Source organism: Gallus gallus, chromosome 1, assembly GCF_016699485.2.
Source record: "Gallus gallus isolate bGalGal1 chromosome 1, bGalGal1.mat.broiler.GRCg7b, whole genome shotgun sequence".
NCBI lineage: Eukaryota > Metazoa > Chordata > Aves > Galliformes > Phasianidae > Gallus > Gallus gallus.
The window spans coordinates 63,025,652-63,040,917 of record NC_052532.1 but is presented as its reverse complement, the minus strand read 5'-3'; the positions used below and the strand labels follow the sequence as shown (position 1 = coordinate 63,040,917).

The 15,266-nt window shown below is 37.0% G+C and overlaps 1 protein-coding gene across 15 annotated transcripts in view; it reads left to right on the top strand.

The window, feature by feature from the left end:
• Positions 1-15,266, top strand: part of EPS8 (epidermal growth factor receptor pathway substrate 8) — a 131,236-nt gene that overhangs the window by 83,656 nt on the left and 32,314 nt on the right. For all 15 annotated transcript variants that reach the window (XM_040655696.2, XM_416405.8, XM_040655645.2 and 12 more), the window contains 8 exons: positions 3,417-3,484; positions 5,357-5,518; positions 5,760-5,909; positions 8,119-8,201; positions 10,553-10,689; positions 12,443-12,516; positions 13,537-13,663; positions 14,026-14,114. In XM_040655696.2, the coding sequence (XP_040511630.1) occupies positions 3,417-3,484; positions 5,357-5,518; positions 5,760-5,909; positions 8,119-8,201; positions 10,553-10,689; positions 12,443-12,516; positions 13,537-13,663; positions 14,026-14,114 (890 nt within the window). The remainder of the gene's footprint in view (positions 1-3,416; positions 3,485-5,356; positions 5,519-5,759; positions 5,910-8,118; positions 8,202-10,552; positions 10,690-12,442; positions 12,517-13,536; positions 13,664-14,025; positions 14,115-15,266) is intronic.

Genomic DNA, 15,266 nt, shown 5'->3' with positions numbered 1-15,266 from the left:
GTATCCTTGCAAATGCTTGTGTATCCCCCAGCAAACGTACTTGGGGGAGAGACAGAGAAACAGTGATGGTCTCGATGCTGTACAAATGCTGCTCAGCAATAGCTAAAACATTACTAGTGCTGCTATAGTCACAAATCCCAAACACAGCCCCATGCAAACTGCTGTGAAAATAATTAATTCCATCCTAGCCAGACACAGTGCATTCAGTAAGTCAGCAAACTCTGTTGCTCATTTTCAGTAGTAGAGTATGAATTATTAGCATTTGAACATCTTCCAATAAGTGAAGGGAAGTTTTCAGGTATCCTCTAAAAGTGGTCAGAATAATAACAGTGATGTTTTTTGCTGGAAATCCAATGCAGTGGCACATCAGCAGAAGGGATGCAGCAGGGTTTATGCATCCTCCTTTCTGTGTGCACGGTGAGAGTTTGCAGAGGATTGCAGTTTGTCTGTTTGGTTTTTAATTTTCTCACTGTGTTTTGCTCTTATTATCATGCGGAGACTTCATTCATTAATTCACATCCTTTATGACACTTTCTGCAGCACGATTTATGCCAGGCAGCCAGGAAGACTTGCTCTCTGGGAGTTTGGGCTATTAGCAGCCGGGCTGACTCTGTAAGGGGAAGGAGATCCACTTTCTAAATATTAGATTATAAAAGGGTTGAAAAACAAAGGTTGAGGAAAAACTCCTCCAGAAGCAACTGAAGAATTTTGCCTGATGCTAAGGTACTTATTAGAAAGATAAAAGGGCCTGTGGGATAACAAAGGATAAATTGGATCTCTAATGGGTTCTAATAAACATTCTGCCAGCATAAACATGTTTATAAAATAAATAGGTAAACTGGAATTATTGCTGAACTCAATATGGACTGTCAGTTGTTGTGGTTCCCATAATTTTATTCATTTATCACAGACACTTACTGGCTTTTGCTAATTGAAAATTCAGTTGAAGTTCTTGTTTCTGACCTGTTGTAATTAAAAATAAAGAACTTGAGGGGTTCTCTTTTGCTCTCAAATGTAGGCATTTGAGCACAGCTTTTATTATCACCCAGAAACCCCTTTCTTATATAAACACTATTGTTCTCACATTGACATGGTGTGCTGAAAAACTTACCATCTTATCTAGTGTGAGTGCTGTGCTGCTCTGTGGAAGAGGATGTGCTTGTCAGTGTTGCGAGTGCTTCTGGATATCCTAAGGCAGGACAAAAATTCTGGGAAACAGGGCAACTTTGGGAAACAATGAACAATGTGGGAAACAGTGAACTTTGCAAAATTGCTCTCTGCATTTTCAGTCCTTTGGAGTCTCCTCTTATTGAAGTCTTTCCATGCCTAAAGCCACTCTGACTGTTGCTGGATTGGCAAGGATTCATAAGCCTTGCAGTAGATGTAAGATTCCTTATCTTGGTTGTATTTGATGTCATTAAAAATAATTCTCTTTTTCACCTCAAAAAGATAATAATCAGAGTTGAATGTTGGATGTATTGTTAATTGAAACGTGGCTATTTTTTTTAGGCTTATTTTCTTTCTTACTGGACAGTATTTTATAGCCTGTAATGAAGAATTGTTAACTGATCCCCTTGGAGATGCAAATAATTGTATGGAGTTAAACCAGATACTGCTTTTTAATTACCTTGTTTTGTTAGGAGCAGATGGACTTTACTTCTTCAGATCATCATCCAAACAAAAAAAGAAAGGTAGAAAGTCAGACAGTACTGCTTCACTGACTCTTTTGTTGGGGTGTGCATGTGTGTGTGCCTATTGTCCTTAAAAGAATAAGAGTCAAACAAAATACCTTAAATAACATGCTGCAAAAGCAGAAATATTAATCACAGTTGGAATCAACACAGGTTCCCTGTCCTGGGATTTTGAGGTCACAGGTAATGAAGTTAAAATATCTGTTTTAAACTGTTCACATACCTGGTTTAAAAATTCTGATAATCCGTGGCATTCTTCAATTTGGTGATTGCACAGCAGACTTCTTGTGCTAAACCAACCTGAGTAGCTGTTGTAGGGCAGCAGGATGGTTCTGATGCATGAACTGTGTCTGCCATTGAGGAGGGGACTCTGAGCCAAGGAGAGGTTTTAGAAATTGGGTAGTCTTTCATGAGACTCGCTGAGAATTGAAGAGATAGGGGGTATGATGATAAAGGGTAACCAAATACTTCTCTAAGCGAGGGCATTCCTTTCCTTGTCAGTAGCCAAGATTACTATGTCAAGGAACGCTGGTCACAGAAGAGCTTTTTAAAGTGTTGCTTGTATGGTATCCTCCCTGCAGATCACTCTACATCACAGATCACGTGTGGTCTTTGGCAGCATTTTTAATTTTGCAAAAAGTAACTAATATCTCCTGTCAACAGAATCATGCACGCTCATTTTGCCCCTACATACTCCAATTGGATATGATGAAATGAATGTAACATCAGTTACACACGTTTCCTTCCAAACACAATCAAACTGCCTATTCTTCTCGAAGATCAGAACTCAAAGCATTTAGTGAAACAGAGAGGAAAAAATTAGGAAATGCTTAATTTCCTTCGATTTCTCTCAGTGACTTCCATGCTTAGTCAGTGCTCTGGTGTTTCAAATTGGACTATTTCATTGGTTACTGGGGGGAAAAAAAAAAGAGAAAAGCTCCCCCAATGTTGTATTCAAAATTCAAAATAAAGTTGAAAAGTGGAGTTTGTTTTGGTTTGGTTTGGTTTGGTTTTTAAGTTTTCAGCTACATTTGTTGGTTTTTAGTGTGGGTGTGTGTTGTGTCTTCATCTTGCCTATTCTCTTCTCTCTTTTCTGGGTTTAATGTTAATCCACTGTATGGAGAAAAAGGCAAACAGTGTTTCTGATTTTGCAGCATTGTGTTTTGTTCAGCTGAAAAATGTTTCTGTTCTATTTAATATTTATGTTGCTACAGTTTTGGCTTCTTTTTTTCTTCTTTCTTTCAATGAATAATACTACATTACTAATTCAACAAACTGAATATACTACAATGAAATAAATGTTGACACAAATCTGGTCTGCAAGTGGCTTTTTTTTTTTTTTTTTTTGTGAGAGTTGTGTATGTCAGAAAAACCTTTTGCATTCATGCAAAGGCAGCACTGGTAGTTGCCATGTTGCTACCAAGTGGCAAGTCAGTGATTTTTAAGTAAGACTTCCCAATGAAGCATTTCCAGCCAGAACACGGCTCCCATCTGGTGCCACCAAGACAAGATAGCTGGCCTTTAACATCAATGTAAGTATGGTTCTTGTGCTAGAGTGTGTGAGCATGTAAGCTTTTTTTTTCCTTCCAAATACAGAAATAACCACAGCTCACCTTCTGCTTTCATATAGACAGGTCATTTTATACATCTCTGAGAAGTGTCCAAAACACAGCATGATAAGAAGGCAAGTGGATAATTATTCTTTTCTTTTCTCTCAATATTCAGAACAAAGAAAGAACTATGCACGGGACAGTGCCAGCAGCATATCGGAAACTTCCCAGTATCACGTAGAGGTGAGATAAAGATGTATGACATCGCCATCTACCCATTACAGCTTTTGGTTATACTGTGATTTTTGCTTACACGATTTTTGAGGATAATGTGCTTGAGGACATATGAATCTTCCAAAATATCCTGCCAGCCCGAGGTCACTTCAGAACAAATTACATTGAAATGTATCAAATTCTCTAGCTTTGCTGTAATGAGCTGGAATTTTGATGTAAAAGAATGTAAACAAAATTGTGTGTAGTTTGGCAAATGGAGAGGGCTTTTCAATGGGACGATAGCTCAGTGTGCTATGGTGCTCTGTTTCTGAACCTGTTGTGTTTCAGGGATGAGGCAGGCAATTAGCAAGGAGGGCTGGCTGGTAATTAAAATAAATACCTTGTTTATTTATAAACAACAGAGGTGTCATAATAGTTAGAAAGAGCTGGGTACTAAGCCCTAAAAGCCTTAGTGAATTGACCGTGTAGTGGTTATATTCTGCCTGCACAGACTCTTCCCCAGTGAGAAATGCAAAAGGATTTCCTTCCTATCTTAAGCCGCTTTGCAGAAATACTCTGTGCTGCTGTCACATTCTGTCCAGATGTAGACAAGTATTAAATATTCAGCAAAGTAAGCCTGGGTGCCTCTATGTAGTCTGTAGGCGCTCCTGGGTGCTGTTCCTCATGATGCAGCCTTTCTTTTGCAAAACCTTTTTCGTTTACTGTCAGAACACTGTCATGGGTTTAACTGAATTTTGCAAAAAACCCATAGATTCCTAGGTCCTTTTAGCTGGGTTTTAAATTTAGATGTAAATTGTGAGATTGTATGCAGAAGAGTCTTCATTCCAGGTACTTCTATCCTTGATCAGCTTGCAAAGGAACGTTTATGTTGCTTTTAATTGTCTGTCTGCATTTAGCTTCTGTGTAACCATTTTGGTACTCCACTGGCATAAAAATTAGTACTTGTATTTGAAGTCAGAGTATTCCTGTGTGAGCAGTCAGCAGGGCTTGTCTCACTTTTTAAAATACTTTGATTATATGCAGCTTGTATCTGCTCTCTTGTCTGTCATTAACGCGTGCTGTTATCCTGTAATAGAAGAAAGCTCACTTAATTATTTTAAGCCATTTATAAGATAGGTCTGCAGGCATACATTAAAGTTGGTTCAGCTTGAGTGACTGTATTCAGGTCTTAAAGAAGAATGTGAAGCTGGAGTTGTGCCTGGATAAAATTAAAAAACTTTATAGGCTGTCTTACTTATAGGAAACTAGTTGAGGTGATGTCTGTGAGTAGTGTTTCATTACTAGACCATTAATTAAAATTGGAGTATATTCCAAGTTGACAGTGAGCAAACACAGTTTATATACTACATTTCCACTGTGTTCTGCATAAAAGAAGCAACTACCCTGTCTGTAAGGTTCCCCAGCCAGATGCAAGCCCATGATGTTTGCCATCAGTGTGTTAGCTGGCAGATCTGAGAGAGACAGGGATGCTCCAGGTCATGGTGGCAGTGGAGGTGTGTTGGCAGCATGTTTCTGCAAGGCTTCTACTGAGGCTTCTACTTCAGCTTACCAATAGAGACAGGTTTTCACTTCTCAAGAAAGGTAACTAAATACTCAGGATTTGATTCTCACTGTGATACCTGGAAGATGTCAGTATATGCCTTCAAGTGTAACCATTTGCTGTAGTGAGGAAATGACAGAGGATGGCAAGCAGCAAGTTTAAAAAGACATTATGGACTAAACAACCTCCCTTATGGCATATTGGTTGATTCTGTCATAAAAAGCACTTTCATTCATGAATTATTTGTATTGCTCTTTCATGACAGTTTGAATACTGACATTGCCTAGTGATGAGGAAGATTACAATTTTGTTATTATTTTAATGTGTGTGTCATTCACCAGCACTTGACCACCTTTGTTCTGGATCGAAAAGAAGCAATGATTACGGTAGATGATGGAATAAGAAAGCTGAAATTACTGGATGCCAAAGGCAAAGTGTGGACTCAAGATATGATTCTTCAAGTGGATGACAAAGCTGTCAGTTTGGTGGACTTGGAATCAAAGGTACGATCTGTGAGTGGCAGTCTCATTTCCAGAGAGAGAAAGAAAGGGAAGGGACAGAAAAAAATGATGTGTGTGAGAATTGGTATTTTAATTAGCTTATTATCACTTTCTCTTTTTAACTCATGCAGCTTTTTTTTGAGATCAGGACACTGAATATTAAGGCTTTTTTTTTTCTTTTTTCTTTTTTCTCTCTCTTTTTTTTTTTTTTTTTTTGTTTTTGTTTTTGTTTCCCTTCTGGCAGAATGAACTGGAGAATTTTCCTTTAAGCACAATTCAGCATTGCCAAGCTGTGATGAATGCATGCAATTACAATTCAATTCTTGCATTAGTATGTAAAGAACCAACTCAGAACAAGCCAGATTTGCATCTTTTCCAATGTGATGAGATTAAGGTAAGGTGGTAATGGAGATCTTCTATGACTTATTTCAGCAGGGGAAATTTTATGACTTGGCAAGTACAATGGGTAAAATAAAATAAACTGATTCATAGGAAATTATTATGTTCTTTTATTCTTATAAGTGTAGTTCAAGCTTCATGCATTTGTGATATCTGCATGACTTATAGTATGCTAATATAAGTAGCATAGCATATCTTGTAAGAAAAGATTGCTGTATGTATGCTGAATCTTTAGTGAATGTGCAAATATGTTATTGTAAATATTGATTCTTGGGCTCTGTAGCTGTTCATTTATGTTTTCAAAGGACTAAAGCTCTGGTATATGCAGATGATTTGTATTCACTCTTCAAAGAAGGAGGTGTAAAATAGTTTAAGTTATCTCAGATTTATCTTATAATCTGGAAAGAACTCATCCAACTTCTGAGTCGTATCTACTCTTTTTGCCAATGAACAATTAAGCCTCCCCAACATTTCTGCCTCTTTGCATCTCTGTTATGCAGGAGAGATTGTAAAATGGAAAATATTGCTTGCAAGAGGGACAAAAGAAGGAAAGAGATTGTTTATCTCTGATTAAAATATTCCCTTCAAGCTTCCAGAGTAAATATTTTTAATGCATTCAGCAATGCTTCTTCATTTCCAGGATTATAAATGTTAATGTGTTATTTACTCCACATAATTGGTATTTCTTTCAATTTCAGTCAATCATTTTATGGTTTGTTTGTTGTTTTTTTTTTTTTTTCAGTTACATCTTAGGAGTTTATATCCTTGTCTTAAAACATCACATTGCTAATCGCATTGTGCAAACATTTTGAAATTGGTTCATTGCAAGTGGTGTGAAGATGGCCAATTGTGTGACTGGTTGCACAAAATTTGTTGTTTCAGTGGAAATTGGGATCCTGTGAGTTCAGTTTGCAGTATGCTAAATAATGCAGGACTCCACTTTTAAGGTCTGGTTGGACACAGACTCCAAAGGTGTAAAGTGGTCTCTTCAGACTTTCATCTTTTGAAGTTCTTCCAGTGTCTGCAAATAAAATTACAGAGCACATAAGCATGACATGAATTCTGGGATCCCTTTTCCTTCTGAGATATCTTTTGTGTCTGTGACCTTATCCTAGGTTCTGTTCCTTTTCCATAAGGCTTGGCTCTTCTTGAGATGTTAGATCTTATTCATTGCCTTCTTAATGCTTTCAGTCAGAACATATAACAAGCTTCAGGAGCGTCTGCAATAGCAATTTATTCAAAATTAATTATTATTTGGTCAGTCAATAAAGAAAACACAACTGTTAAATAATAAATATAAATAGTGTCATTAACTTTGTTCCTCAAATCCTGTCAAGTTGTTCAGTTAATTTTTTAACCTTCATCTATCTCACTGTAGTCTGAAAAGTCTGTTAATTCTTAGATTCAATGAAGTTTTCTAGTCCCAGCAGTTACATATTCTTCCTAAGAAGTTACATGTTTTTATTCCAAGATAGAGGTGGGACTTGTAGAATGAGCTAGACATGGACAGATTTGGGCCTTGACAAGCTGTATAGGAAATTAATTTGTCAGCTCAAGATATGTAACAGAGCATCCTAAATCCTATGAGAAGCTGTGACCTATTTAATGCAAGATCTATTAAAATAATGCTTTAGACATGTATCAGAATTTCACTTGTAGGCCACTGGTGGGGGTAGATTGCAGTAATGGGGAGACAGGAACCTAAAGATCAGGAAATGTACTGAAAAATACATCTTTAACTAAGCCAAAGAGAAATTGGAGGCTACCTTCTTACAGGAGACTGTATTACTACCAGTTATTTTCCTAATCCTTATGCTACTATTATCTATAGTAATTTTACTTCATGTCTTTCAAAAACATGCTTGGGAGGAAAAAAAAAAACATGGAGGGGGAAAAATAGCTCATGCAATAATTGTTGACTTTGGATAGTTACAACTGTTCAGACAAATTTAGTAGCTAGATAACACATCCATCTGATGATAATGTTTGAGATTGGAACAGTGACAAAAATACCAACTCCCAGAGAATGGCGCTGTGTTTTCTTTGTTCTGTTTCCATACAAATCCCAGCTTTTTTCTTTAATAGAATATGATAAGAGGTTCTGTAATCAAAAGATAACTTCAAAAAGTACATTATGAGATCATTAGTTCACATATCTGCTTAGTCTAGATGAGGGCTGATGGACTCTGCTTCTGTCTCTTCAGGCTAGCTTTATTCATGAAGATATAGAAAGTGCAATCAGTGACAGCAAGAGTGGAAAACAAAAGAAGAGACTTGAAACACTGAGGTAAAAACCTAGTTTCTTGGCAGTATATGGGGTCATGAGACACTCCCCAAGTCTGTCTGCTGTTTCTTTTTCTTTTTTTTTGGCTAGCTGATAATATACTTCAAAAAGCACATGTGGAGGGTTTGACTTACTCATTATCTCAAGCTCTCTCGAATTATAGCATCACTCTTTCCCAATTCTGCTTTAGGAACTGCAACAGCTGACATAAATCCAGGTTGCTAGAGAATAGCATTAAGTGGGATTTGGGTAAAATAGTTCAAAATATGAATTAAAAATATGAATGTTTCTGAATTCCAAGTAAGCAAGGTTTTGGGATCTAAAAATGTTAAATAAAACAGCAACTGAAGACCAAAAAAAATTTCCTGCCTGTTTAATGACTTGAAAAACTCCTTGTTTCCCTGGTTGGGAAGACTTCTCTCCCAGTAGGAAAAAGTGGAGTAAAAGAGTCTATTGGTTTCAGATTAATACAGAAATGAGCAGTAGCTGGTGCAGGCATAGAAACAAGGACACGAATGTGTTAAGTATTGAATAGGATGGTGGTGGTTTGTATGCTGCATCCTGATGATATCGCTCAATAATAGTTCTGTGGCCCAGTGAGAGAATTCTCTGCTGTACAAAAATCTTTAAGTAACAATGTCACTATTATATGATTAAGTTTATTGCTGCCTTAGTTGCCTGTTAAATTCTGGTGTGCAACTTGTGAAGTTTTCCTAGAATAATGGACACCTAAATTGAAAAAAATTAATAAGGCAGAAGTGCATCGAATTTTACATATGGGTTTAAAATTAAGCAAGTACACTTTACTGTTTGTGGTATGGTAACAGATAAGCACAAAGATGTGTACCACAAGGACTCAAACACTTTGGGTGTGGAGGAAGGCTGATGAGATTTAACTGGGAAATGAATGTAGGTCAGTACATCCACGGGGAAAAGTAATCAGACATATCAGTCTCTAAAAGCTTTGACGCCTAAAGGTCATTAGTGCATGACAATTCAGCACTAGATACTTGCTGTCTTGTCATGTATGTATTAGCATTGGGCCACAGGAAGAAAGCCTTCTCTAGATGGGTCCTGTTTGACTAGGCTGGAGATCTTGTAGTAAGTCTGACACTGCACCATCAAATTGCTGCAAGGTTATTTACAAGTAAAAAATGTAGGAGATACAAAAAAGAATGCTCGGGAGACTCTAAGAAACTAGAGGAAGGAACTGTGAAGGAAATATCATTTTTTGATAAATGACCAAGTTGTATTTTGTGCTATTGTTGAATGCCATGAATGAGATGGGACTATAAAGAGAAGAATTTACGATTACTTCTTTTAAATAGGGATGGGATGTGCATTTCAAAGGTTTTGTTGGCATTTTTCGTCTTTTGATACTGAGTTACAGAATGACTTCAAAGATCTCTTTCCTCATTGTATTTAAAGGTAGATTAAGAACTGGAAAAGTGGGAAAAAGATTCTAAACTGAGACAGGGGAGATTTAGGTTAGATATTAGGAGAAAGTTTTTCACACAGAGGGTGGTGACGCACTGGAACAGGTTGCCCAAATAGGTTGTGGATGCCCCATCCCTGGAGGCATTCGAGTCCAGGCTGGATGTGGCTCTGGGCAGCCTGGTCTGGTGGTTGGTGACCCTGCACATAGCAGGGGGGTTGAAACTAGATGGTCATTGTGGTCCTTTTCAACCCAGGCCATTCTATGATTCTGTGATTCTATGAAAATTGAAAATGGGAATTGTCATACATTTGCATCAAGATGGGATGAACAGATTGATCTGAAAAGGAAAATCAGCCTGTGAATGTAATTGTTTTTGTTGGTAGGGTTTTAAGAAGCTGTTGGTTGACAACCCGTCAAACATAGGGAACAGGTACACAACTGGTGATGGCTGAAAGACGACTCTGAATGAAGAATTTAGAACAATATTGCAGCCCAGCCATTAAACTGCTAATAAAATGCACAGAATTTACCCATAAAAGTAAAATCAGTTCTCTAGACAGCATGTTCTCTGGCAGTGCTTTGGAATTTATCATAGAATCATTAAGGTTGGAAAAGACCATTAAGACAATCAAGTCCAACCATCAACCTAGCACCATTGTGCCTACTAAACCGTGTCCCGTGTGGCTATGTGAAAGAGTATTTGGTTTATGGATGCACATTTTCCTAACCTCATTAGAATGGGTTTCCTATTGTGTTTAACCTGTTTGCATACCCTGACCTTTAATACTTGTGACTTGGCAAGTCCGTAGTATGTTTGACAGTGGAAGGGTCCTGGTAAAGCTAGTTGTCTTCTCCGATTACACTCTAGAAATGTGTTGTGTTAACTTCACTGGTGGACCCCCTTCTCTTCCTGCAGGATGATCTCCAGTGCTGATGGCGCTATCCCTCCCCCACCACGGGCTCCTGCCCCTGTTCCCCCAGGGACCGTCACCCAGGTGGATGTGAGAAGCCGTGTGGCAGCGTGGTCCGCATGGGCTGCAGAGCAAGGGGACTGTGAGTTGTGCTGCACTGCACAGTGATAACCAGTTCTTCTGGGCAGTAGGGTTTTATGATCCTCAGTAATAACAAAAAATAATTCACGGGCTTTCATGAAGACTACAGTAATTGAATGCAGATAGAGGAATTGCTGTACTAGGTCACCTATCTGCTATAGCTGGGAGTGGGCAGGATTATTCTCCCAGTCAGTTCAAAATGCCCCAAGCCACCATTGCCCGATAAGTGGAATAAGACCTGTCTGTCATAATCTGACTTGTCATTTACCTAACATATTCTGAATTTGTGTTCAGAGCCCCGTTTACTTGTGTTCAGTTGGATGGATGTGTGGGCTATGGATTTAACTTGGGCTTTTATATGAACATAATAACATGCACAGTAATCTGTATTGTCATAACTCTAGTAATTTAATGATGCCCTATTTAGTAGTAGGGAAAATGTTGGCCAGATATTTCAGACAATTAAAAAATGCAATCACTTGGATTAAAAACTGACTAGAGATCAACATTATGTATTTATTTATTCATCTGGGTATGGCTAACCTAGTTCATATTTTTAAAACCTTACCCAAGGAATGCTGCAGTATTTCTGAATATTATTAGTTTTATAATCTCTAGTGGAAACATTCTATTTTAATCAGATTCTGTTTTAAAAAAAATTAGAAACAATAAAGCTCTGTAAAACAGACTGTAATAATGAAGTAATCATGGTTAAGGTGAGAGGTTGCTTTAAAAATGAATACTAAAATTTTAGAATTAAAATCATTACCCAAGACATATGCATTACTTTTGTTTATTAAGCTATATCACTCAATGAAGTCAATAAATCAATAATGGAGAGAGAAAGAAAATGCTTAGAGAAATAAGGAACATTAAGAATGTTATCACCTACTAGTTTGCACCTCTGCACCTAGCTTGAGTAACTGCAAGTTCGTTCTTTTGTTTGACTTCTCTCTCTCTCCCTTTCTCTCTCTCTCTCTCTCAAAAAAAAAAAAAAAAAAAAAAAAAAAAAAAAAAAGTAAAAAGTTTCATTAACTTACTGAGTGCTCTGTCAGTGGTCTGAGCTCCTGCAGTTCCTTTTATTCCATTCATGTGGATCTTTTCTAAAATATATTTACTAAGATCCCACCTATTAACAAAAGCCATACAGAATGTAGTGTGATTTAGAAACGCTAAACTTATTATTTCTCCAAGTGCTTTCCCTCATTGTTTTCAAGCATAAGTCACTGATTCTGTTCGTTGTTATTTGGAAATGCATATTTTATCACATTGATATCTTCCATTCCTCTATTACCAGACTTGGTCAGTCTGCCCAAATTTCCTATATCCCTTTTTGCTTATTATCTTTTACATCAAAATTGTCTTCAAATTCAGAGCTACACTGTTACTTCTTGCCTACTTCTACTGGGGTACCTTTCAGCATATTTTGCAAAATAGGACAATTTCTCCTTGTGTTTTCTTTATAATCTGCCATTTTCTGATATATATATATTTTTTTTTAATTAAGACCCCAGTACCATACTGTAGTGTGGTTAACAATTTATACAGCTAAACTGGCTTAAATTATACACCTAAACTCTTGTGGGATTTGACAGGATCAGGCATTAGGGTGCAAGTTCTTCAATCCTTGCAAATTGAATGGTAAAAACAATTTTCTTGCAGTAGAGTGGTTTCAAGTATAAGCTCTATAGGAGGTGCTGTTTTTTTTATTCTGCATAAATACATGCCTCATTCTCCTCTTCCCTTTTCCACAGATGAAAAACATAGACAATATCCTGACCATGAGGAAACGGCAGAAATGATAGCAGCCAGGATTGACAGAGATGTTGTAAGTGAGAAACTACAAAAGATATTGCTTGATTCTTGAGAAATTGTGTGGCTCTACTACTGGGAAAGTCTTTTTCCGCTTGGGAAATTCAGTTCTGGAGGAAAGCATTCTGGGCATTCACGTTTGTGTGGTGGACCTCGAAATGAACATAAAGTAGATAATTGTTATTTCTATTCTTTCCCTGAAGGGAAAAAAAAAATAAAGTAGTTAAATTTTCTTCTTTTCTTCAGTGAAGAGATAGAAACATAAACATTAATTTTGTGAAGACTAAATTTCAGAGAGTACATAAGAGTAAACTTAATTTCCCTTAATTTAGTGGGATGTAAATTAGTGCACTATCCAGAACATAAGCATATGGTCATTTCTAAAGGCAGATGTACTATGCACATGCATAAGCTAACCATTTCTAGCCAAACAGCAAAAAATCTAGGGCAGGTCCTATGGTGTATGCAATATCAAATATTTCTTTGTTTGGTAGTTGTAACTTTTTACTTTTCAGCATCAGGGGGTCTTGAGGGAGGCATGCTGGGGCCTGCTGAATTTGCTGTGTATGTGCTTCCCCAGGGGCTCTTTTTTTCTGCACTTGCTCTTTGAAAATAATTCTTCAAAGAGCACTTCTCTGAAATAACATTCTGACATTCAACAAATAGCTTAATACTTTGTGCTAAAGGAGATTATGAAGTTATATGGTTTAGGAAAATGCTGTCCTACACAAATAATTAGAATTTTTTTCATGTGCTGTGGGAGAAAATTTAGTGTGTGAATGAACTGTGTAATTGAACTTAATAATTTTGATGCTTATATTTCAAAAACTTGCCCAGAGTTTTGAGAATAGTCTAAGCTCCACAATACTTAACACTTATGTAAAGTAAGGGATATAATGAATCTGAATACGCAGTGTTCTAGCGTGAACTTTGTACAGAGGGAGCTTTTGGTGTCTGAGAGTGTTGTCCTTTTAACTTCTTGAGTATGTCAGTACAGTTTCAGTATTGAAACTGTATTCTTCTTTTTCTCCCATAGCAAATTCTGAACCATATTTTGGATGACATTGAATATTTTGTTACCAAACTTCAAAAAGCTGCTGAAGCATTTGCTGAACTTTCAAAGAGGAAGAAAACCAAGAAAAGTAAAAAGAAAGGACCTGGAGGTAGGAATTCTTAATGTAGACAATTCTGTTTCTCTAAAGATCATTGAAGTAGCTAGCATATGTGGATTTTTGTGTTGTTTTTTTCATGAACGTAGTAATAGCTTTTCACTTCAAGCACAAAAAGAGATATCCACACAGTATATTCTTAAAAATTAATTAAAAACTTCTGTTTGAAACCAGGGGGGAGTGACTGAATAGAGATGTGACTATAGAATATGCTCACTGTAGTTGTTTTATATTTACAGCATTTTGTAAGTAGGTAAATTTATGAAGTATGTTTTATATGTTTACTATGTCTGTAATATTTTTAGAAATGATGTAAAATATGAATGGATGTATAAAAATCTCAATTTATTTACCAGAGGGAGTTCTCACTCTCCGTTCAAAACCACCACCTCCAGATGAGTTTGTTGACTGCTTCCAAAAGTTCAAGCACGGCTTCAATCTTCTGGTAAGTAACAGCAGGTAGATATGGTGTTGAAAGGCATGTTCTCTCTTTTTGCCTCAGGTAGCTAATGTTACACAGAACATGATATTTGTTTTCCCTGTTGCTAAAAATTCATTTGGGCACTGCAGTGGTTTTCCTAGGGTCATATTCCACTAGTAGGAAGTGAAGAACTAAAATTCTAGTGGAAGTTGAAGAGAAGGAAGAGTAACTACCACAGTAGATTTCTTTTTAGTTATTTTTAAGTTGGGTTTTCTTGGAGATTTCCTGCAGTTCAAGAGAGTGTGGCTGCTTTATTGTTGACTCCTTAAGGGAGCTGCAAAGGCCATCTCTTCTATGGAAAAGCAGTAAAGTGTTCTGTTTTTTTTCTAACTTTCCTAGTGCTTTGTCTGTGTAGAGAAGCCTAGCGGACTTTAAATCCCTGCAGCTGTAAACTATGCAGAGATGATCACACCATATGGGGAACTGTGAGCCTGGGTCTTGGTCTCCACTGCTCTTTAAAAAGGACAGACCGAGAAATGTAATCTGGTTTGGTTTTTCCATTCTTACTTCATACTGCATTTAAATGATTTTTTACCTAGTAACACTTGTATATAAAAATCTTTGTCTTCTGTGCAGGAGTAGAAATAGTTCTTGTTTCAGTGCTGAGAAAAATCTGGTGTCTAATTTTCTAATGCTGTTCATAATGCCATACAAATGCATTGCCTCAGTATCATTGAAGAAGCCACAAAAGCTTGAAATTTCACTTTCTAGGGCTTTATGTCAGATATGGAGAGCTGTATAAAGAAGAAGAATGTAGTTTAAAAATAAAAGGAATAGCCTGAAGAATAAAATCTTTGCCGGTAGGATGGAAGCTATTTTAAAACATTATGCTGGAAGCTTCTAGAAAATTCCTACCATCTGCCAAAAAGGAAACTATAGAAAGACCAAAAGAAAGTTGTTACGCATGAAGAACAATGTGTAGAAAGTTATTAGCAGTAAAAATACATCCTCTTTTTGTCTATATTTGGAGGTGCACTCTAGAAGGCTAGATGCAAAGCTGGAATGAGGCTAGCTAAAAGGAGGTTGAAGAACAGACAGCAAGATGCAATAAAAGCTACTATAACTTTTTAAAATACTTTCTGGAATGCTTCTTACTTCCAGAGCCTATGATCACTA